Source organism: Suncus etruscus, chromosome X (genome assembly GCF_024139225.1).
Source record: "Suncus etruscus isolate mSunEtr1 chromosome X, mSunEtr1.pri.cur, whole genome shotgun sequence".
NCBI classification, from domain to species: Eukaryota; Metazoa; Chordata; class Mammalia; order Eulipotyphla; family Soricidae; genus Suncus; species Suncus etruscus.
This window is the reverse complement of record NC_064868.1, coordinates 6,593,304-6,618,932: the sequence shown is the minus strand read 5'-3', so window position 1 is coordinate 6,618,932 and position 25,629 is coordinate 6,593,304. Positions and strand designations below refer to the sequence as shown.

Sequence of the window (25,629 nt, the reverse complement as noted above, 5' to 3'; positions counted from 1 at the left end):
ATATTTGGGTTATTTCCATTCGGGGTGTTAGGAAAATTTCTGTAAAATTTTGTGTGTAGTCATATATTTTTGTCTTTCTTGGCTGAGGAATCCTAGGTCATAGTCTACCTATATTTAAATCTGAGGAAAAGGTAAGACTATTTTACAAAGTAGCTGTATCATATATATTACCACCAGGAGTATATATGTTATTTATAATATTCACTTATAATTATTTTAATTTCTCTAAAATTGGTAGTAATTTTTCCTCTTTAATTCTTTGTATTAGTAGTTTAATTTTTTCTCCACTGTTTCCCCTTGGCAGTATAGGTAGAGATTTCTTTGAACATTTCAAAGAACAAAATTTTTCTCACTAATATTTATATACTGTTTTTCTATTTTTTCTTTATTTCACTGATATTTATCTAATTTTTCCTATTCTTAATTCCATGTATTTTCATTCTAATCATTATTTACTTCTTCCTGCTTGCTTTGAGTTTAGGTTGTTTTTTTTCCTGTCTGGTTATTGGGGTAGAAAGTTAGGATATATCAAAAGGGCATGAAATCACTGTCTCAAGGAGATATATATGTCCCTACATTCATTGCAGCATTATTCACAATAATTAAAACATGGAAACAACCTGTATGTGAATCAACATAAAAATGGGTAATAAAAATGTGAAATACATTCACACAGAGAAAAATATTAGCAGGCCATAAAATAATCCTGCCATGTGCAACAATGCAAATGAGCCTGGAAGGCATTATACTATACTAAGTGAAACAAGTCAAAACCAGACAAATCTTGAATTTGGTTCACCAGCACAACTAAAAAAAGACATGGTAATGTCATGATGTTGTTAAATGAAGTAACCCTATTGTAGTAATCAATATACATTATACTGATAATTTTACAGTATACATGTATGTCAAATAATCATATTGTACACCTTAAACTTACATAATGCTATATATTAATTATAACTCAATAAATCTTGGGGGATTGAGCTAGTGATGTGAGATATATACAATTTTAGGCATGTGTAGCTATAAAGTCACTTTCAGCATTACTTTATTGGAATGTAGCATATTTCCAGATATTGTGGCTTTATTTTCATTTATTTCAAAGTAATTAAAATGTTCTTTTGTGGACCTCTCTTTAACCCATTGACTATTTAGAGACATGTTGTCTAGTTTTCACATATTTGTGATTCTAGCAAATTTTGTCCTATTGCTGATTTCAAATTTAACCCCTCCCCAGTGGCTGGACACATTTTGTATGATCTGAATCCTTTTAAATGTGCTGAGATTTCATGGTCCAGCCTATGGTCTAGGTTGGAAATGTTCCATATATACCTGGCCACTGGTTGCTTTATTGGAGGAAAAACACTATCATTATTTTCTATAAACTATTATAGGCTTCCCAACTCTCTGGGATCATTCTGGTCATTTAAGGCTTTTAATAACAATTATATCCAAGTTCAGTAAGTGAAGAACCAACCTCACCTTACTCAGGGACTTTATGAGGACAAAAATTGAAGATAGTAAAGTTAGTATCATCACAATGTCCCGAGGAAGTAACAGTGGATTCCTTGCTTTACAACTTGGAAAACAATTTGAGACTTGCCTAAAACCTCACAGAAATATGGAGTGGGCCACAAGGAATGGCAGCTAGGCTCCCCCACCATTGTACTTGTTTAGGTCTCCAGAGAAAAAGTCCATGGACCAAGCAGTGTGTTTTCTAGTGCACATCGGGCAACTTGGGCTGCTCTTTTATCCCCTCATGGCTGAGGACAATGAGGGCAGCCCACCTGACACTGCAGCTGTGCCCACTGTTGGCCTGACCATCAGTGAAGGGGGCTTAGGACAGTGTCCTCATAGTTTGTGGGACAACGGCTCCCAAGTCTTATAAGCACAAAAATTAAAGCTTCCAAAGACTGAACTGAGATGGCAAGTGGTATCAGGGTGCCAAACTGTGTTGATAGACCTGCAGATGTCACTTGGAACATTAGAAGAAACTGAGAAAATTTTAGGAGATAAAACCCAAAATATGAGATTGCCCACCATTCTTTTGAACTCGCCTACCAGTTCTGTACCCAGAACAATCTCTCCTTGGAAACCAGGAGCCCATTAGGAGTCTCAAGCAAATGTTAGACCCCACATTCAAGGTATGGGTCCATTTAGATGTCCTAGGCAGAAGCTTCTTGTCTTCTTGGCATGTGGGGGAGTGGGTGTTCCCATCAGGCTGGAAGGTCTGGCCATTATCAGAGACCTCAACACCCTCTGGAATTCTATGATTCCAGAATCTAAAAGAACACGTATGAGATTTTTCCCTAAGTCTCTGTGTATGGGTTCAATGCCTAAACTCAAAATAGCAGCAGCCTCTATCACCGAGAGAATGGAGGAGAATGAACAAAGTTCTGCTTAATGGCCATTGAAGGTTGACAGTATTAAGGTAAGAAAAGAGGACCCATGTTTCCATCAAAGTACAGAGAAAAGATCATGGGACTGTTCTGACCACATGGGGCCTTAACATAATCAAGACAGTTGCCTAGAAATGCAGAGACTAAGCCCCTAAGTTAGTGCCTCCTAGAGACTTGCAGTCTCCTTCCTGGAACTACCTGCTCACCCCACCTTCCTGCTGATGCCCAGCTTGGGATGACATGATCCCAAGTCATGATGAGAGAGGGACCATCCCTTTCAGCTGGTCAGTTGCAGGACTTCCCCAGGGACAGCTTTTCCAGTCCCTGACTAGGAAATGGTTGTCCAGCTCCTCTGGCAATCTGTCAGTCATGGGCTTTAGAAGTTTCCACGGGCATCTCTCCCATCTATGTGTGTATGCTTTCCATTTCCCTTGCATAATGGCTACTGAAGAGGATTTCTGGGATGCTTGGACAGCACCTGGCATTTCCAAATTCAACACATCCCAAAGCAGAGAATCAGCTTGTTTTCCGGCAAGTGCAGCTTTGGAATCAAAAAGATGCAGTTTTCTTTACAACAAGATGGCTGAGAGCCTGTACTATGCATGGATGCTGCCAATCTCTAAGAGGCCACATTTGCATTCCATCCAAATTTCATTTGCCCAGAGAGTTGATTTTCTCCTCTTCTCTCTCCCTCTCCCTCCCCTTCTCTTCATTCGTTGGTGGTCATTTTTTCAGGGCCCTAACTCTGCATACCGCACACCAGGAAATGCTGGCACAGTTCCTCACCAGTGTAATGTACTTGTTACACAGGCTTCTCCCTGTGTAACATGGAAATATGCTTCATCCCTTTAGAAAATGCCTTATACTAACAAATTTGGGTATACCCAGATCCCACTCATGACTGAGGAAGGCAGGCACTGCATTCAATGATACCATGTGGCACCTGGGTGAATTCAGCATCATTCTCAGAGTTTGAAGCATCATATGGAACTTGAACAATCCCAGTATTCTGCATTACCGGTATAGTAGAACAAGAAAACTTCAGTCATACCATCCATATGGATTCTGACCCTTCAGAAACACGTCTTTACATAATAGAAAATAATAGGAAATTCAAGTTGTATATGGATTGGTTGTACATTGCATAATGTTTAAAATTCAAGTGTTGATATTCACACTAGGCCAGCTCCATGGAATCACTCTTTTCTTGAAAGAGATGTAGACCAAGCTGTGAAAAATCATGCTACATCAACCACACAGTAGAAAGCAGGCAACCTCAGGAGGAGAGGGCAGGCCAAGCCCCTGCTCTGCCAAACCCACACATGCTGCCGCCATCACTCAGAATCACAGTTTTGTCCATGGCCCTGCCTCAGAACTACTCTACGATTTTCTCAAAGACACCCATTTGATCAAACTTCAGGTACACTGGTGTTCAGGCTGATGTCACCAGGGCTTTTTGGAACAAACACAAGTACCCTCCTGCCATATCTTCCTTTTTCCAGGGGGCCTGGCAGCTGAGTACAGACCCCCTAAAAGTTGCAATATCAGTAATAACTTTGAATTTCTGAACAACTTCACTTGATTGATGCTATCTTCCCTATAGGAGTACAACAATTTAACATAATGGACAGCTAACAAGAACTTACTAAACCTTCTGCCATTTTATTAATGACCACATTAGAGATAAAATAATTTTCACAAATGTTCTTATGACTGTACTTTTTATTTATTTTTTTAATTTTCTTTTTTCTCTTGCTTTTTTCTCTTTTATTTTTAAAATAACTTTGCTTTTACTTATCTGGAAACAAATGTATTATGTTCAACTATGTCAATTATCTGATGCATTTTCTTAAATAAAGTAAAAAATGATTGCTTTTCCCTGAACAAAGTAAGAATTGGTAAATAAGTTATACAAAATAATCCATAACATAGATTAAAAACTAAAGAGCCAACCGAAGTTCAATTTCTGGCACCCCATTTGGTCTCCTTGCCTCCTAATAATAATCCTTGTGTTCATCCAGAAGCTATCTCTGAACACCACCAGGTATTCCAAGATATAAACAAACATTTTTAAGCTCAGTGATAGGTACCCAGAGGACAGGAATGGGGATACCCAGACAAGAGCAACTTCCTGTAAAGAATTGACAAATGGGAATGAAGTCAACAAAATCAGCTGGCTTTTTATTTCACTGCATGCTGACAATTGAAAATAACATCAGTAATAAAATTACTGCTCCTTTGAGGAAAATCTAGCTCAAAAAAGAAATGAAAACATACTTGGAGTTATCAAGAAAAAGAATATGGTCAAATTTATAGTATACCTAGAGTCATACCCACAAAAGTTTTTTTTAATGCTTTTATCAACAATGATCCTGGTCAGTAGGGATATAGCAGATGGCACAAGAATGGGGAAACAGACTGTATGCGTTCAATTCAGAAACATTAGAAGAGAAAGGAAGGAGGCTAACGAGAATATTGTGCAATTTGAGAAGCTGTGGGTGTCAGATGGAACTTCAGGAATTGAGAACACAAAATCAGGGAGGCAAAGATGTCTTGCACAAGATCCTCTCCCCGCCCCTACCCAGCCACCCCTAGAAGAAAGGAAAGGCAGGAGAAGGCATTTCTTAGGAAAGCCACCAGATGGCACCACCACCACAAAACCAAGTCAAGAATGAGCCTCTCTGGGTAGAGAACTTGAGTGGAAAGCCAGCAAAAGTACAAATCAATCAAACGTTAAAGTCAATGACTATTCCAAAGAACTCTTACGACTCCAATGTTCACACATTGTTGCCAGGACACAGTTATTGAAAGGAGGTAAGTAGAAGGAAAATTCTTAAAGCAATCTTGTCAATAACCCATAAATTAAAAAAAAAAAAACAACTTAGAAACCTTTTCCACCCATTTCACCACTTTTCGATCCAAGAGATAGTACTTCTTAGATTAAAATCATAACCAATGAGATAGTTCAGTGTCTAAGCATGTGAGTAACATGCATTAGGCCTGGGTTCAATAATGAGTACGATATGGCTTCATGAGCTTCACTGGTATGGCCCTAGAGAATCCTGAGCACCTCTGTGGAGGTCCCAGTGGTTCCCAGCATTGCATCTTTGGGCCATAGCATTGAACTGGCTAAGAGTCACTGGAGTGGTGCTTCCCCCCATGTCCTTTAAGTATTGCTTGGGAGATCCCCCAAATATGAACCAGGGCAACATATTCTAATGTCAAGTCTCAGTTCTAATACAAGCTAGTTTAAAAGGCCTTTACATGGCCCATTTGCTCTCACTTTTGAGAAAAAAAGACTCACTGAACCACAAGATAATGAAGTCTCCTATGGACAAGTCATGCACACAGATGCATGTTATCAAATGACTATATATTCAAAACATCCACGTTCACTGCCTGGTTAACAGCTTTGTTTTCATCTCTCCACAGAAAAGTCAAGTTCAGGTGATACTGAGAGGAAATCAAGAGCTTCCACTTTATAGTAATACATTCTCTTAAATCTTAATGCTCCATTGGTTTATAAAAGCCAGAAAGTTAAGCAAGACTGACAAATGACTGGCTTGAAAAACTTAAAAAATCTGATCTAAGTTGACACTTTCCATATTTTTACTTCCCTAGAAAGAATTCCCAGTTGTTATATGAAAAACATCTTGTTTCTATACAAATTCCCAGATCGTGCATCTACTTTAACCAACAAAACACTAAAAATTCGAAGTGGTTAACTTTTTATAATCACTATTATCATTAAGAACACACTTTTCTCATCCATTGTTTACAGTTTCCTGTCAAACGAAGCACCACAGCCTATCAAAATCCATGCCACTGCCTCACAGGCAACACAGGAGCACTAGGTCTGCATGGGCGTGTTTGTGTGCATACACACATGTACACACGTGCACACACACCCACAGCCAAACACACTCACTCATGTTACGAAAACCAAGCCAAAATGTACCACAACAATTTTATCCTCAGCAGCCAGGTAAATACTAAGGCAGTGAAATGCTGACCCAAATAAAGATTCTGTTTAGTAGAGAAGAGGTAGAGAGAGGCCACTTGGGGCAGATCTGTTTGGGGATTAGAATGGCCAGTGCTGAACTTGTGAGGTAAAGAAGGTTAAAATTACTACTAGGCAATGTGATTTCTAATAGCTACAGGCAGCAGACCAAAATGGAACGCCCATCCATGTGGCAAATACTTGGGCCCACATTAATCTTGAGGGGCATGTATATTTTACCCATTCACACGCAAAAATGAATTCTGAAGAATCCCTGCCCTAATTTTTAAAGCAACAGTGTGTTACCAGAGGCAGAGCACCTGCTGGTTTCTCTGCTAAGAAAAACTTTTTCTTTAAACTGTCCAAAGGACTGTGCTTCCTTCAGCACAGTCTGAACCAAACTGTCTGAAGGACTCAACATAAGAGAAATGAGCCCAAGAGTCATGTTCTACGATCAAAGTCATGTCATGTACCAACTCTGAGAGCAACCTCGCAACTTGAGTTTCATCTCACAGCATCAGCACTAGGCCTGCTATAAATATCTTTGAGCATTCCTTTCTGAAGGGGCAGTAAAATGCAAATGCGTAACAAACCTCAAAGATGGTCAAAGCAGTTTAGATTTTAGAAGGCAGAGGCCAACATAGCAGAGCAACTTAAGATGATTATAAAATACAATATAACAGGAAAGCATATCAACAACAGTAGTAGTAATAATAATAACAATAGCGAAGAATAAAATGTGCAGAATACAATAGAGACTTACCAAACATTGAATTCATGATACACTGGAAATAGAAACAAGGACATGTAAAGCCAACCAGAAACCCGTGGAGTGGCTTCACAATCAAAATGACACAATAAGTAAGAAGCATGTCCCCACCTGGCCATAAATATATATATATATATATAAGAAATGTGCAGTACGTTCTCAACATCCCCTAAGTGACAAGCACAGTAGAACCAAGTGCTTGCTCGCTGGCTGCAGTTCTGTGAGGCTCTGGGTCGGCCCCACCAGCCAGCACACAGCCAGGAGCATCACAGAGAGACATGCAGCGAATGGCTATCACTGAGCATTCCTTAATATACACCCCCAAGTGAAGAAAGAACAACTTCCAAAATTAGAGAGGCAGCTGGGGATGGGGAGGTAGTGAGAGGGAGGCAACTTTCTATGAGGATTGCTAACAATCAAAAAAATACACTCAGAAGGACTTGAAGCCCTGAAATCGAAGTTATTCCCCACACAGGCCAGGAGGTTACGGATCATAGCCTGGATGCTTCCCCTGGACATGACCAAGCTAATAGGGAAACCCTCTAAAAATCAAATTTTTCACTTTAATTCAAAGGCCATCAGTCCCTATTCAAATGAATGAATGACTCGCTTCCAAGAACACATTTAAATTATTTGGGAATGTGTTTTTTTTAAATAAAGACCATTTTGGTCAATTTTACTTTTATTAGGAGTTTGAATGTTTTTGAAACCAATCTCACCTTGTCAAGACCCCATGAATCTCCTCTAAGGGTTCAATGATAAAGAAGCAGAAGAATCAATCATTCTCAGAAGGAAACAGGCAACACTTTTCTGTCCTGTTCATGAGAATGACATTTGACTTCAAGGATAACATGCAGATGTTTGGGCTGTAAAATGTCAACATATGGGAGACTGAGATAACAGGAGAGTAGCCAACCTTCATGCTCCACATCAAAAAATGACTTAACACTTCAGGAAAGGCTTATTTTAAACAGGAAGCACTTTGCTCTATTTTGGATCCTGACCAAAGATAGGACCAAGGTAGAAGCATCACAACTGCTACTACAGTCCCAGGTCTGAACACGAACTGAAGGCTACCACAGCAGCTGGAGATCCATTTCAATTACACTTTCACCAAATGAGGATCCCACAACGTCATTCTTGTACCTCTTGATATCAACTCTGTGGTAATCTGCAAAGGTTAAAGCTGAAAACAGAAACTTATTGGTCCCCAAACTAAAATTCCCACAGTCCTGGCCTTTTTTTTTTTTTTGGTTATGAGGGGCCAGGAAAATAGCACTGCGGTAGGACATTTGCCTTGCACATGGCTGATCTAGGACAGACCTTGGTTCAATCCCCCATCATCCCATATGGTCCCCCAAGCCCAGAGCAATTTCTGAGTGCATAGCTAGGAGTAACCCAGGAGCATTATAGGGTGTGGCCCCAAACATCAAAAAAAGTGGTTATGAATAGCTTCCTTCCAACTTTGAGTTATCTTTATCTTTTGATCTTATTCAAGTACCAGGGAAAGGAGGGCCCATCCCGTGCTGAGATGTGCTACAACCTACTGGTCACTGTCCCAAAGTTATGACCTCAAATGCAAAAACTATGGGACAGTTCTGGACCAACTTTTTCAGCTAAACCCATCACAAGTTCTGGACCCAACGAAAGGGTTCCAGGTCAGAACTGCCAATACCAAATAGATTTTGATGTTTCTTTGTTTAATCCATTCTAAGTTGGTAACAAATGATAAGGACTTTAGAAGAAAAAAGCCAGATATGTGGTTCAGTAGAGCATATATTTTGCCTGGGTGAGGCCTGTATAGATTCCCTAACCTCACAGGAAAAACAAAAACAAACAAAAAAGAAAACAAGCATATGTTAATTCCATTCATTCTCACAGAGTCCAGAGTCCATCAGGTAGACTCATATCCTCAAAGATCCCATGTTAGTCCATCAAAAAAAGGCTGCTCCTAAAATTTCAGCTTTAAAAGTTACCTCCCCCCATAACAAATAGTGGTAGACAAAAAAATCCAAGATGGGAACAAAGGGAAGGAAGAAATTTTACTCACTTCCGATAACTCATAAAACTTGAAAAATTAGTTGGAAGGAAGTGTTTACAAGTAAATAGAATCATCCCTCAGATTAGCCTTTGATCCTTGTTGAAAGGGAAAAAGGGGGTTTTCATTGATTTGGGGTGGGAAAAAATGTAGCTTTTGAGCTAAGCACAATGAACTATTTATCGGGCCTGACAAGACCAATCAATCTGGCCTGCTGTTCATTATAAGGAGTAGTAGGGCACGGCCAGCCTTGATGGGCAGGGGCAGAACCAAGGGCGGCACCAGCCCTGGGACACAATGCTTCCCTTCAACTCAAGATTTATGTCAGCCCAGGTGACCAAGGGTCAGTGTGAAGCCCGGGACAGGAAAAAAATGGCCCGTTTTGTTATGTGTTCCATACTTACAGAACACCACAGGTTCTAAGTTCTCTGAGTACCTGGCAGATTTCAGAAGTCAACTATTTAATGGTGAAGCATTGCTCATAGTTAAAGCTGCTGATCTAAGGTGGAAGCATAGCAAAAATAGGGCAAAAAACCAGCCCTTTTCATGCCATTATTTTGGTTACATAATGAAATCCTGTGGGGATGAAGCAATAGTACAGTGGGGTAGGGTGTTTGCCTTAAATGTGGTCAAACCAGGTTCAATTCCTGGCAACCCATATCATTTCTCAAGCAGTGCCACAAGTAACTCCTGAGTGCAGGGCCAAGAGTAATACCCTGATTATTTCCAGTTGTGCCCCAAACTCCCCAAAAAATGAGCATGGAGAACTAGAAGGCAATATTTTTCATGTAATGAGGCAATAAGTTGAAAAGTTAGTGTTCTTTGTTGATTTAAAGTTCTTGGTTAATTTGTTTGTCTGGGGCCACACCCAGTGGTGCTCAGGACTTACTTCTGGTTCTATGCTCAGGGATTACTACTGGGAGGTCTTGGGGGACCATATGAGGTGCTGGGAATCAAGCTCAAATTGGTCACATGCAAGGAAAGCACCCAGTTTCTTGCCTCTTTACTATATAAAAACAGGACTGGCACAAAAGACTTGATTTACATCAATGTGGACTTAATTCCTCATCTCACTGACCTACGAAACACTGTGAGGTATACCAGCCACTTGTCTCAGAAAGGGGTTTGAAGAAACAGAGGCAAAGTGACCACTAAATCTAATTCCAATGAGAGATGGCCTTGTGAGTTCTGTAACTCAGGTGTCAAAATGCAGGAGATGCTTGCCATGCAACTGTAGTTGTATGACAAAGAACTCTTCATTCTCAAATTGGGAAGTCCCCTGCATTAGTAGGAAGGAATTAAAAAAATAAGACAGACGAAAAAACTGTATAGCTATAAACAAGAATGGGCTTCCAGCCAATCTTGAATCTGAATAATTCATACACGGAAATGCAACCCAGGGCAGCTAGGGGGGAAGAGAAAGAAGCAGGAAGATAAAGAGACATAAAGCTAATGTCTCCAACTCTATGATCAATGGACAGTTTACTGGACAAATTCTTACACTGTCTAAATTTTATGAAAGATTATCTGTTATGCCCCCATAGTTATGTAAACTGGCCTTTTTTTTTACTAGAGCTCTTGCTCATACATTTCCTGCTCCTGCTTTGGAAAGGCTCTATATGTATCTCTAAGGAAGTAATAAACCAGTACACAGTCGGTTGCTCAATGGTATCATGACATCCGCATGCAGGGTGTATGCTCAGTGCTGATACATAGTAAGCAGGCTGGGGAAAGCTGAGATCTGGTTGAAAGTCAAACACAGGCGAACACCTAAGTTAAGTGTTTTTCCGATCATTTCAGACAAGGATGGCACTAAGAAGGGTCTGGGGAGAAAGCTCCAACAAGCTCAGACCTGAAAACCTATCTGATTAGGCGGTGTGAGCCGAGGCTTTGCACATTCCGGTTCATAAACACCAAAAAACAGGGACTCTGTTCAGGGGGCTTCAGGGAGGGAGCATATCTAATAAAATCCACCAAGAAGTACAAAGAGCCTGGCTTAGCCTGCACCACAGCATTTCAATCATAAAAATAGATGTGAAAGCGAAAGCTATAGTCCTAGAGAAATCATCAGTTACAAATTCAATCCACTATCCCTGGGGTCAAGAAATGCTTTTACCATGTCCCTTTATTTGTGTGATTATATTGTTACTTGCTGTGTGTGTGCCTGTATCCAAGTATATGTACTCAAAAGGCATCCAAAAATAAAATGTCTCCAACTAATGTGAGTGTGTGTGTGTGTGTGCTGGGGCGGGGACTCCTTCTCCTTTTCCATACCTCTCTTGTTGCTTCTCAGAATAGTTTCAGATGACAGCAAAGCATTTCCACTGGCTATGTCGTGCCTGGGCTTTTCTGGAGCTTTGCTGGAGAGAGGGTCTTTCTTCATCTCCTTCTTTATTTCCTGTGAGGAGAGAAACACAAGATCGTGGGCTGGAATTTCAGAATGTGTCTTTGACAATTTTGAGCTTCAGTTTTCTGGAAATGAACCATAGTTGATCTCAATGAACATGATGGTTTCACTTCACTTCCCATATTTCATAGCCTATTGTCCTTACAGTTATTTGAGTCATATAAAATGGAACGATGTTCAGCATGGGGAGGGAGAGCAAGTGTGTGACCTTCGCCATACCAGTGACCAGAAAGAGAATGTATGACTCAAGGCCACCAGGCAGCTCGAAGTGCAACCTGTTCTACTCTTTGAATGATGAGAAGCTTTGGCTAAGCAGAGTAACCTCTTCAAAGCACTATGGTTTCTATTCTTCCTGACAGAAATGTAGCATGGAGGAGGATTTCTACATCACCACGGTGCTTCCAATTACCCCCGCACCCAAAAGAATATGATGAAAGCTCATTTTTCAGTTATCAAATTCTGCTGGCAAAGAAAAACATTAGGATGACCACCTAAAATAAAGTCTGCTCTTCTCATCTAAGGGTCAGTGAGCTACTGCTCCCTCCCTTAATAAACAAAGAGTTTCATTACAACACAGCCCCCTTCATTCATTTAAGTCTTCTCTTTGGCAGCTTTGATGCTTAACTACAGTAGAGTTTAGTAGTTGGAACAGTGATAAAAGGCTAAAAAATCTGTCCCCTTATACAAAAGGTCTGATTTGGGGGTGCCTCTTTGCAACAATATATAAGGGTCTGGACTTGGGGGGGTGAGTGGACCACACCCAACTGTACTCAGACATCAATCCTAGAAGGGCTTAGGGGACCAAATAGGGGCCAGGAATCAAAAAGGTCAGCCATGTGCAAGGTAAGCACTATAACCCCCATCCTGTTTCTCCATCCCCAAGTTTATTTGTTTGTTTGTTCTAAATATAATGACTGAACTGTTAGTTCCTGGGAAGCCTGATCATTTCCACAGTTCTTTGATAAAGCATGAACAGCCTGCAGCACTAGTCATTTACACAAAATAGGACTAGACATTTCTGATCTTGGCCAAACCCCTGGGTCAAATGTTCCTGTATTTAGCTGAAATTCATGATCTTTCAGTCTAAGATCACACGGACTTAAGAAAAATACAGAGATCAGGGGCTGGACCAAAAGCACTTGGAAGAGCTCCAGGCTAAGAAATGTGTGTGTGTTGTTTTTTTAGAAGGAACTCAGAGCAAGAAATAGACACTGCTTCTGTGAAATGAAGGGGAAGAGGAAGGATAGGTTGAGGGAGGGGCAACATTTCACCTGGGCAGAAGAAGGCCATGTAAAAGAAACAAGCAAAAGCTAGTCAAAATCTGGCCCCTGCCTGAGAACTTCCTACACACCAAGTGTCAACTACAGATGCCAGTTCCCCAGTTGCTGGTTCTGTGCACCCCAGCCTCACCCACCCTGGCCCCTGGGCCCCACCGGAAACCCACCACTGTGGCTGGTGCTTGGCTGGGTGGAGCTGCAGCTGGCGCTCTGGGTCCTCACAACACGCATGTGCATGGACACCCACCTCAAAAGCCCCGCACCTGCTAGAATAGCAGTTGCCGGAGGTTTCTGCAGCCTCACAGGCAGATGGAAGCGGGCACAATCTGCAAACATTGCCTCCCTGAGCCGCCGGATGGGCTGCTTCCCCAGCCAGGCCTGCCAACCTGTACCAGCTCTCATGGAAAAGCAACCAAGACAACATGGGTGCTTGGCTCTCAACACTTGCTTCTTTTGGGGTGGGGGAAACATTTGCACATGCCCCACTTTCCCAGGCAGGATGCTATGACTGCACTTGCAAATGTCCAGCTTGCATTCAACATGGTCCAAGAAGACAACTGGCAATTGTTCTATGGTGTTCTTCAGAGAAGCACGGGGAGCCAGGCAGGACACAGGAGTGCAGAAGGGGCAAACTGAGGTGACTAGGATGGTGACAGGAGGAAGCCTTGGAAGTCACCAACAACAGTGTTTCTTAGACTTCCCGGCAGTACCCACAAACTTAGAAGAATTTGGCCGAGCAAGAGCTGGAGCATAGGGCTGAGAAATCAGTCTTAAGAGAAGAATGCATCCAAAACTGATTTATTTGTTCCCTGAGACAGACATTGATGGCTATACAAGTGCAATGATGAGAACATTTCCTAAGTGACTTCTGAAAAAGTGCAAGAAGAGGAGAAAACTTTAAAAGGCCACACAGGGTTAGAGAGATAGTACAGGCAAGCAGGCCACTTGCCTTACAGGCAGCCAAGGTGAGTTGGATCTCGGATACACATATGGTTCCTTGAGCCCTACTAAGAGTGACCACTGAGTACAGAGTCAAGAATAAGCCCTGGGCTCTGCAGGATGTGACCCAAAAGCAGGCAAACAAACAAAATATATAGCCTGCAGGGTTAGAGACTTACACATTAAACACAATTGGTGTGGTCCCTGTTAAAAAAATAAAAATAGGCCCAGTCATCATTAGCTGCATTCTGTAGAGGAACAGACTTTATTTTGTGGACACAAAATGACCAGGTCCAACAGGCTCTCAAATAGCTCATATATGTTCTATGTTACTTCACTGCAACATGAATGACAAGAAAGCTCCTATTCAACATTGAAAGAACTGACTTAATTGAGGACCTGCTTTTGTAATCTGCCATTTCCCTTAAAGTTGGTGTTTCCATGAACCAAACAATGCTTGTGAGGAGAAGACATGCTATATTCCAGGCTCCATGCTGTCCCACCCAAACATAAACCCTTCCCTCCAACCTACTCCTTCTTTGGGTATCGGGATTGAGGGCTGTCTCAGCCCCTTACACAGATCAGTGTAAAACTCAAAACTCAGTGTTAACTCCTTTATGTAATCTGGCACCCAGATCACTCTACTTCAGCAATCTTCCTCTCCATTCCTCTCCCCAAACACCTTAAAAACACACACACACACAAGTTCCAGACAAAAAAACACTTGACTGGATAGTTCTTCAAAGAAGCTCTACAAATAGCTAGTAAGAACATAACAAGATGCTCAACAACAATAGCCATTAGGGAGACTCAAATCAAAACCACAATAAGACAGCACTTCATACTCATTAAAAGAGCTTGAATCTGAAAAGAGAAAACAAGTTTGATAATGATGTGTAGAATTTGGAACCACTGCACAATGGTTAGTGGAAATTTGGTGGGAGAAGCATGGTGGGCCCACACTGAGCAGAAACTACTCCTGCTCAGTGCTCGAGAGTTACCCCTAATGGTGCTCAGGTGCCTGTGTAGGGCTGGGGATAAAAGGAGAGCCTTCTACATTAAGCATAAGTACTGAGCTAGTTCTCCAGCCCCCTGTGGTAGGAATTCGAAATGGGGTAGCAAGTGTGAAATAATGGTTCTTTACAAAGGTACACATAAAATTACCACTAGATACAATAATTCTGTTCCTGTCTAAGAAGCCTCTATTGGGCCAGAGCAATAGCACAGTGGGTAGGGAGGGCACTTGTCTTGCACACAGCTGACCTGTGTTTAATCCCCAGCATCCCATATGGTCCCCCAAGCTTTCCAGGAGTAATCCCTGAATGCAGAATTAGGAGAAAGCCCTGAGCATCACAAGCATGGCTCACTACCCCCAAAATGTATTAGCTAATATTTACTGTATTCATAGTCAAAAGATAGAAACCACTGAATTACTCACATACATACAAATGGATAAACAAGATGGTATATACATACTATAGAATAACATTCAGAGATAGGTAAATAGCTCAAAGGACTAAAAACATGCTTTGCATACAGGATGCTCCATTAATATAACCCATACTACATGGTCCTCAGGGCACTTCCAGGAGAAACTCCAAGCACTGAGTCAGGAGTAGCCTCTGAGCACCACCAGGTATGGGGCCTCCATACATACAAATCTAAAAGAATAACATTCAGTTTTTAAAGAGGTATAAAACTACAACATGAAAAAATATAGAAAACACTGTGCTAAATCAAATAAGTCAGACCCAAAAGGACAAAGATGATCTGATTTCTCTTATAGGAAGCGCAGAGAAGAGGCAAATTCAGAGAGACAAAGGTTATTGGTTGCAGAGGTGCTATTTGCTGTGATGAAAAGGTTTTAAAAACAGAGGTGATGGTCACACACTATCATAAATTATACATTTTACTATTATTTATTTTAGGAGATGCCAGGAGGTGTTTAGAAGGCCCAGGAGCCCCTTCTAGTGATTGTCGGCCATCCAGAGCAAGTGCTCAATGTGAGTGAGATCCAGGAGATGCTGCTGGGAAGCCTATGTGCTAGAGTCTGTGTGCAGGGTCCCTCGGGCCATCCTGGCAGTGCTCTGGGACTTCCAGCATTACACCTGGGATACCTGGCAGGTGCTCCAACGCTGCACCTAGAAATTCTTATAGGACACTGTAGTACCAAGAATCTTTACTTTTTGTTTGTTTGTTTGGGGGCCACCTCCAGTGATGGTCACAGGTTATTCCTGGCTCTGCACTCAAGAATCACTCTTGGTGGGGCTTGAGGAATCATATAGGATGCTGGGGATCCAACTCTGGTTGGAAGCATGCAAGGTAATTACCTGCTGTGCTATGATTCTGGCCCTTGTTTTTTTAGTATTATTATTATTATTATTATTATTATTTACTGTAATTGTGGGGAAAGGTCCCACTTGATGATGTTCAAGGTTTATTCCTGACTCTGTGCAAAAAGATCACTCCTGGCAGGGCTCGAGAGAATATCTGGGGTGTTAGGGATCAAACCTGTGCCTGCTGCATACAGGGCAAGCTCCCTACCTGCTCTAATATTGTTCTGGCCCCAAACAACCTAGATTCTACTTTTCCAATGGTAGAAGCCATACCCAGTCCCTATCGCTAGGCTGCAAGAGCTTAGAGAAATCCATGCATGCCCAACTACATAAATCAGCAATGATTTTACTTGCTTAAAAATACCACAAGAAAGATAGTGTGGGCATTGGCAAACCTCTTCAGGCACTACAGGAAATCCAGTTCCCTCGGCATGTACAGGAGCACAAAGAAAAGCAACACAATCTAATTGCTGCAACAATAACCACACTGTGCCACTGGACCACTGGGGGAAGGGACCATGTCTGCTTCCAGAAACACCATGATAGCTCGCTTGCATCGTTGACTCGAAGCCTCAATAACGCCACCCTAGCAAAAATGCTCCCTACACATTTAGCAGCCTATCTACCTAAACAGCAGCCACACTGAGCAAAGGCTGAGTTGGCCTTGTGAAGAGCTGGGCAGGGCTGGGCAGGGCTGGGCAGGGCTGGCTGTAGGGCCCTCTTGCCCCCCACGTACAAACAAACAAACATATACACACAACACAGGCGCTGGGGGAGCAGCTGAGTTGAATGTTCACTTTAGCTTTCAATGAACCAAATGCTACACAGTCAAGTCCCAAGAAAGGGCCTCTTTTCATCTTTTATGACTCTTACCAACACAAGTTCTGCCAAAGGCTTTGTGGTGAATGGAGAGAACCAGTCCTGGCATCACCAGGCATGAAGCAGACAGCCTGTAGGAAATGCAGTCCAGAAAGCCTCCGGGAAACTCTCCTCTACCTCTCATACAAATCTAAAGCTTTGGTACCATAGCAGCGGTACCCAGAGGTCCAGAAAGTGAGGTGGAGAGTGGTACAAGTGATGTTTCACTACCACTGTTAGCAGACACAAAAGAACTACATAGTCATAACTGGCAGCGCAAAACACATGGACCCACACAGTCCCACACTTCATGAGCTGACAACCAGGCAGAACCCAAAGTGGGGGGGCCTTCAGCTCACTGTCACCCCAGAAAGGTGATTACTAGGAGGGGGACAAGAAAGCCTAATTGAAGGGTAAAAATATTGTCTAAGTTGATCAGTGTAATGGTCACACCAGCGCACACACAACTACAATCGACTAACCTGCTCTTTGTTTTCCTTTTAGATTTTTGGGCTATACCCAGAAGTGTGTGAGGCCTACTCCTGGTTCAGTGCATGGGGATCACTCCTGGTGATGCCCAGACCATCATTTCTAGGGCATTAAACCCAGGCATCTTGCATACAAAGTTTGTACTCAGTCCATTACACTCTCACCTTCTATCTCACATCCTCTCTCTTATGTTATGCACGTTCCTGAACTATATTTCTAAACTTTCTGCCCTTCATTGTATTCTATTTCAACTTAAAAGAGCAATTTTAAAATGCTAAGATCAAAAGACACCTCTGTCTCTAAATCAACAAGCATTAGTATCTTGTCCCAGAAGGCTAAAATCATACCATGTAAAGACAGTGCCTGGATGTTTTTGTGTTCACTGCAGCTGAGAAAGTTCCCAAGACAGCATCCAGGGGATGGACAAGCAAAATGTGTTAGAGGTGCTCTCCCAGGTGGCAGAAACCAGGAGCGTCTCATCTGACACAAGCAGCCAAGGGAAGCTGCTATGTCCCTGTTGCCTTTTGTCCTTGACACTCACACACACACACACACACACACTTTCCTTCTCCCCTGCCACTAGACACACACACACACACACACACACACACACTTTCCTTCTCCCCTGCCACTAGCAGTGCAGGCAAAGAGCATAGAGTAGAAGCAGGTGTTACTAACACCAGGGGGAGCTCCACGCCTCCTCGACTCACCAGGACCCTGGGCCAAGTTTCTCAGTGTTGGAAAGCCAAGGGAATGAGTCCCTTGGGCTCAGAGTGGAAACAGAGTGTAGAAGGAAGCATCATTGGATAGCTACTCTTTCAACCTAGGCATGGTTCCTTCAGAAAAAGGGAGCTCATTTGGGGGCGACATATGGCCACAGGGTTATAGATGTGCCCCCTAAACTAACTCATGGGAAACCTTTCTGCAAAATTCCCACTAAGGGAAAATTTTCATTGACGGGAGATAAAAGGGAATCATCAAAAACAAACCCACTAAACCTACAGTTCAGGATTTCTGAATAGAGACAGAACCCATCCAAGAATAACAAATTGCTCCCCCCACCACCCAACGTTCCCCGTGCTAAGGGGACTCTGAGGAGAGGGGCACCATGAGCACTGCCTCAGTGTAGAGATTGCCTTCCCTGAATCGGGCTCCCTTCATAAAAGGCTAGTCAGTCTAGAATTGACAGGCTCCAAACTACTGAATAGACACAGCAAGTTTTCTGAAAGCAACAGATTTCCAGGGGAGTTTCAGCTGTATGTGAAAGTCTGTTGCTTTTTTTTAAGTATCTCATTACCACAATTAAAAAAAACACCCAGAGTTGTTGAACCACGAAATGCACCAGCTTCATTAGAGAGAATTGGGGGGAATAAAATAAGTATACATGCAATAAGTGTGCTTTTACTTCTTCATAACATTGGGTAGCGGGCACACCGGTGTTTGTTATTCAGTTTCTTTTTCCAATGCTGGAAACATTTCTAATTGCACCTGAATATTACATAATGACACCATGTTGATATCTTGGTCAACATGGATTCTTCTATTTAAAGAATTTTCTGCCACTTAGAAAAGCACTGTGACATAGCATTATAAATACACCAAGGATATTTTTGAGCTCAAAGCTAAGTTCTTATTTTAAGATGCAAGATTCCTATCTTCATGTATTTAACTAAACATTCAATTGCTTGTTTGGAATACCAGGTAACTGTGTTGTTCTCTCTGAAGAGTCACTGATAACATAAGCCCAGACAAGAAGTTTTTGACCTGCTGGGCAGGAAAGAATATTACAAAGAGCTCACTAACAGCTAGATGCTGAGTTTGTGTCCCAAAGGATAACACAGCTTCAGAGCAAGCAAAGCAATGGCCTGCGCAACAGCTGGTATTATGGTTAGGTCCTGCTAAATATCTAGATCAGAGGTCTCTGAAATTTGGGGGAATGATGGGTTTGGCCACACCCAGTGGGACTCAGGGCTTACTCTTAACACTGTCTGTACTCAGGGATCATTCCTGGTGGGCTCACAGGACCAGGTTGGCCACATGCAAGGCCAGTGTCCTACCCACAGTACTATCACTCCAGCCCAAGTCCCCAAATTTATGTGACTTATTGCCTCATTTTTCAGAAAAAAAATCATCAGTCAGCAATCCTTGTAAATCTACCTTGTTTATGTGAACACATAGAAAGTGGCCCCCACTTACACTCAAAGCCATCAGCGCTCCCCTGATCATTCCAGTACTGTCCCTGTCCTGCCCTTCACCAGGATGCTCAGTTCAAAATGATCAGTTTGGGGGAAATTCTGAGCTGGATTCTGACCGCTGGATCGAAAGATGCCAATACTGTTTGCACATCCTTTAGTGGACACTTCGTGAGAATTTTCCAAATGAATGGTCAATTTAGCAGAGTATTGGTGCCAGAGGACTACAACAGAAGAGAAGTATTTTCAATTCAGCCCTAAGTTGTAACAGTAAAGAACGCAAACACGTAAGTTAGTCAAAGGGAGAGCGCTCCACATGGAATGATTTCCCACATATACATGATATAAATAATTGGGGAATACCAAGTACCCAAAGTCAATAGAAATGAAAAACAGAAGAACTGATACTTAGTAGGAAGCTTGCCAGAATTCAAGATATAGGACAGGAAAGAGAACACATGTGTCATTAAAATGTGCCATTAAAATCCACTGGGAGAGTATAAGGGGACAAGGTGCATTGGTGGAGGGCAGCAGATGAAGGGATTGGTTCTGGAAATGTGTATGTTTGAAACTCATGTCATGAATAACTCATGAAACTCAGTCATGACTAACTTTGTAAATCATGGTGATTACGTAAATTAAATTTGGGGGAAGGTCACACACAACGGCACTCAGCGATTACTCCTGGCTCTGCTCTCATAAATTGCTCCTGGCTCGGGGGACCATATGGGATGCCGGGGATTGAACTCTCGTCTGTCCTGGGTCAGCCATGTGCAAGGCAAACACCCTATCACTGTGCTACCACTCTGGCCCCCTAAAATTTTTTCTTAAAGGAAAAAAAAAGAACTCAGTGTCTAAATATACCCAAATATTCCTAAGTAGTCCCAATCAATGAACTATTGACTGCTATTCATGTCAATCCTGCAACCAGTATTTACCAGTTTACAACCAACTTCTCACGTATGATGTACATCTGCTCTGAGAGCAACAGAAAGAAAATGCGGGAAGAAAATTCAGGCAGTGAGTCGTTTTTAAAAACAAGCAAGGCTTGTTCATGCCTTGAGTGAGAATAACTGACATTCAAAATCAGTAAAGTCACCTAGCAGTTACAGAAGGAGTGATGCATTCTAGAAAATATTATGTATAACATAGTAAATAAAATGGAAGAAAGGGAGGAATTCTAATTGCCAATTCTATGCCCAAGTACAAAAGAACGGGTGGTGAGATACATACACAATAGAATACTATGAAGTTGTAAGAAAGGACAAAATTATGCAATTTTCTATGATATGGATGGAACAAGAGGGTGTCATGTGGAGTGTTAGAAAGAAAGGGAAAGAAAAAATAAAGATCACTCTTACATGGGGGATTTAAAGATACACAGTAATATGTCGCAAAGGGTAAAGATTATCCCTAAGTGGCAAAGGCCAGAGCTAGAGAGTTGGTCCAGAGAACTAGAGTGTATGTGTGGCAGGAGGGACTTTGGGACCTTGTGCAAGAAAGCGGGTAGTGGTTGCTGTGGTACTTCATGTACAACTTTAACAGTATTATAAATCATAGTACTTCAAGAAAGATTTCTTTAGTTCCTAATTTTGGCAGGACTGTACTGTGCCTCTATGTACCACTCATCCTTTCTGCTAAAAACATAAACTGATTTATTAATCAGTACAACCTCTCTGGGGCACAATGTGGCAATTATCAAAATGCTAAATGACTATGACTTTTGACTCGATGCTCCCATTTCTAGACACTTAAATTACAAATATGTGCAAACAGCTTAAGTATAAGATTTATGGTTATGGCACTGCTTAAATTAGCAAAAGACTGAAAGAATATAAACATGTGTCAGTGGAGAATTGGTTACATGAGTTATGGCAAATCCCAACCCTCTCCAACAAGGAGTCTGGTCTGTAAACACCAAAAAATATCACCAAGACATGTGGTTAAGTTAAAAAAGAAATACCAGATAATGTAGAGTTGCATTTGTGTGAAATTACATATACACATCATTGTGTAATACTGAAGGGCAATCTGATAATGAGGTGCCTCCAGGTAGAAGAATAGGGTGGCTAAAAGAAAGGGAAAATATATATTATATAATCTTTCATTGGTACCATGTGCCTATGTCAGTAATACAAAATTTAATAAAATTTAATCAAGAAAATATTCCCAATCAATGAACTACTGACTCTTATTATTTTCTGGCATACAACCAAGAAGTTAACATTGTGTTCAAACATGGTTTGGTTATATCCTTCCCAATGTTAGATCCATTATGATGGCAGGATATATAAGCAAAAACAAAGCTTCAAAGATAAAAAGTTGAAATGTTTGGCAAATCATGTGGGCCAATAATCAACTGGTTATTTCAATTATCTGCTTTGAAATTATTGAAATATAAGTATATGGTTATACTTACACATGTTATACTTAGCATGACAACAAACCAAATAAGCATATATAGGGGAATTCTTAAATATCTTACAGTAATAATATTAAGATTTCATATTAATATTTTATAGTACTTTTAGCTTTTTTGAAAGTAGGATATACTTTGTATTCTATATATACAAAGTACAACTTGGTGTCTTGGGTGCAAGTAACAGGATTTAAACATCCTGGGAACTTCTCATTATGTCCCTAAAGGGTTAATGATATGATCTCAAATTGAACTCCCCAAGACGTTGGTGGGTACTTTCAACATTGGTGTCTTCTTGAAAAGCCAGAAAAGCTTTTGTTGTAGCATCAGACCTAACCCATCTATGAGGCAAGAATATCTCAAATGAAAGTATTGTTGGATCACATGTAAAGTCAACAGCTTGTTCTTAAGGAGAAAAAGGAAGGAAGACTTTAGGTCCGACAACCATTTCTGTCATCTTTTTACAGCTCTGATGATTAAAGCAGTGTCTGCATGCCTGTGGCCCTTCTTTGGGATCTCAATCACTGACCCCTGGATTCTAAGAGTGAGTCCATAAGTTTTTCTCATATACTTAGAGAGTGCCTCAAGGGTAAGGAAAGGTCTCAACCATATTTCTTCCCCACTCAACAGATGTCAGTCTTTACTATCATTCCATCATTCCTGGAAGGACAGCTAGGTACCTACTATACACCAGATATAAATGATAGAAGTGAGAGTGTCTAATTGTGTGTTATCATTTTAGTCACAACTATATCTAAGAAAAGTAATCTAGTGGAAAATAGAAATATAATTACAAATATACAAATTCAAGTATATTACATTGTTTTCCATACAGAACAAAACCAAATAGGAGCCAAAGCAATAATATAGCAGGGAGGGTGCTTGCCTTGCATGCAACCAATGCAGGTTCGATCCCCAGCATTCCACATTGTCACCCGAGCCTGTAAAGAGTAATTCCTGGTTAGAGAGCCAGGTAACCTCTGAGCACTGGCAGATGTGGCCCCAAAACAAAAAAACTAAAAAATATAAACAAAAAAAAAAAACCAAAGCCAAAATAAAATACGATTCTCTCTTTTCCTAGGTCTTCTGAAAATATGGAATTCACTTGTAATTATGTAGAATGCATACTATGAGCAAGAGTTAAGGGTTTACATGGAGTACCACATTCAATGTTCATGGCATACTAAGTAAGAAGGTTTATTATCTCTCTTACACAGAAAGAGGGTGATTTCTGAGAGGGTGTATGCATAGGTAACAGAGGGCTGGGTGAGAGCTATGGCCCATACGTTCCTGAAGCCATGTCCAGCTCCTGCTGGTCACACCTCTTTCCACCTGCATACCTTCTAACTGCAAGCACTGCCCTTCTCTCATTCTGAAGGGTCAACTGGCATTTAGAACAGAGACGGGAAATGAGTGGAGAAGAAACTTTCAGAAGTGGCTTGCATCAGGGCAATGATTGGAAAGTTGCTCCCAAGGAAAGAAATACTTGATTTTTGAACCTTTAAAAAAAAAGCACCTGTTTCATGGTTGGTGGATCATGTTTCATAAACATTTCCATCCTGAATAACTTGATTGTTAAGAATAAATTAGCCCAAGCCCATGACAAAACAATGCCATTTCATGCTCGTTTCCTGATTACAGCTTCTAGACAGCTGGGCATTTTCATTTCTCAGAGCTGTAGGGTGCTATGCAAATTTCCACGCAGCAACTCCAAGATCATTAATCTAAGGAAACCATGTGCCAACAGAATACCAGATTTTATTGTTTCAGCAAAGAAGAGGAGGGGTAGGTTAATCGAATTACCCTATGTGTGGTCACCTGACTGTGGTTAACAAAAAGATCAAATGCTAAACTGTACAATCAGCAGAAAACTGCTAAGTAATGAGGCATTTCATATCACAAAAGGAGTGGGAAGTGGAGGGTGAGATTCTTGCACTGCTTGAAACCAAATACTGTAGCAATAAAAATAATCATACTGAGTGGCTACAAATGATAGGCACAGCATTTTAATTATCACAAGGAGCTAGAATCATAACTATAAATCACTCTCCCTCTCCAACACACAGACACACACAATCAATAAGAACAGAGTATATTTCTTTTTTTTTTTTTTTTGGTTTTTGGGCCACACCCAGTGATGCTCAGAAGTCGCTCCTGGCTTGGGGGACCATATGGGACGCCGGGGGATCGAACCGCGGTCCGTCCTAGGCTAGCGCAGGCAAAGCAGGCACCTTACCTCCAGCGCCACCGCCCGGCCCCGAACAGAGTATATTTCTAGCAAAGGATGGCTAGCTGTAACTGACGTCATCAAGAACCAGACCCAGGTGGACACCCAAGAATTGCCCTTGGTACTTTGCACTCAAGGCCCAAAGCTGCCATTCCTCAGTCCAGTAAAGCACTGGCTTTTGTAGCTGCCACTTCAGCTCAGGGTCTGGATCTGATACTGCTAAAGGAATTACTTTGTGATTCAACATTTAATAATCTATAAATAAAAATGGCATTGGAGAGAAAATGCACTGAAAAGCTAATGTGATCTAATGAAGATCTCTGGATCCTAGGGACAGTAGGTTCCATCAGCAGGAGCGCAAGACTCCACCTGGCCACAGACATGGCCAAATACTGATGGGTGGTGACTACTCTAAGGAAAAACCTTCCCAGGAGATGGTTCTTTGGTGGGGTGACTTAGTCAAATTTTCAACACATTCCTCTCATGCCTTCTCTTGGAGCACTACCGGAAGCACTGTCAATGAATGTGCTCCACAAACACAAAGGTGAAAGCAAAAAGAGAAGGACCCAGGACCATCAATAATGAGAAGGGGAATGGGGCAGAAATAGTACAAGGGTTTAAGGCACTTGCCTTGCATACAGCTGACTCCAGTTTAAATTATCTGTACTATATATGGTCCCTTGAGCACCACCAGGTGTGATCCCCAAGTACCAAGCCAGGAGTAAGCCCTGATCACTGCTGGGTTTGGCCCAAAACCCTCCAAACAAAATGAGAGTGATAAAGGGGAAGCTGTTTCCAAATGGAAATCACTACCACTTTGTGATGAAGGGGCAGTGAAGAGAAAGACATGAAAAGGAATGAGTGAGATGCTTAGTTTATACTATGAGAAGATAACTCAACAAAAAAGAAGTATCTCCAAGGAAAACAAACTGATATTAGAAAACGAATTTACAATAGATTCTGACCTCAACAGTCAACATCAGTATTGCTATAGTCTTAAAAAACATTAGGGATGAAACTCAGATAGTAGGTATGAATTCCAGAGGGAAGAATGGGGAGCAGAGAGTTGAGGTAAAAGTTAAACCTTCAGCTACCATATAGGGAACAGATAACGTGCAGACTTGAGAAGTCAAGAGAGAGCAGGGCATGTGTGTTATTTAGGATATCAGCAAAATCTTGAAGCACTAATTTTAACTCAAAAATGATCATCACCTATAAATAAGCCAAGGACACAAGGAAAGGTCATGGAGCAGCTAGATGTTCATAGGTTTTTCAG

General features: G+C 41.4%; 1 protein-coding gene across 1 annotated transcript in view; it reads right to left on the bottom strand.

Moving 5' to 3' along the window:
* The window catches only part of SH3KBP1 (SH3 domain containing kinase binding protein 1), a 362,585-nt gene that overhangs the window by 205,026 nt on the left and 131,930 nt on the right, over positions 1 to 25,629 (bottom strand). Inside the window, exon 3 of the mRNA XM_049766785.1 lies at positions 11,484 to 11,607. Coding sequence (XP_049622742.1) covers positions 11,484 to 11,607 — 124 coding nt within the window. The remainder of the gene's footprint in view (positions 1 to 11,483; positions 11,608 to 25,629) is intronic.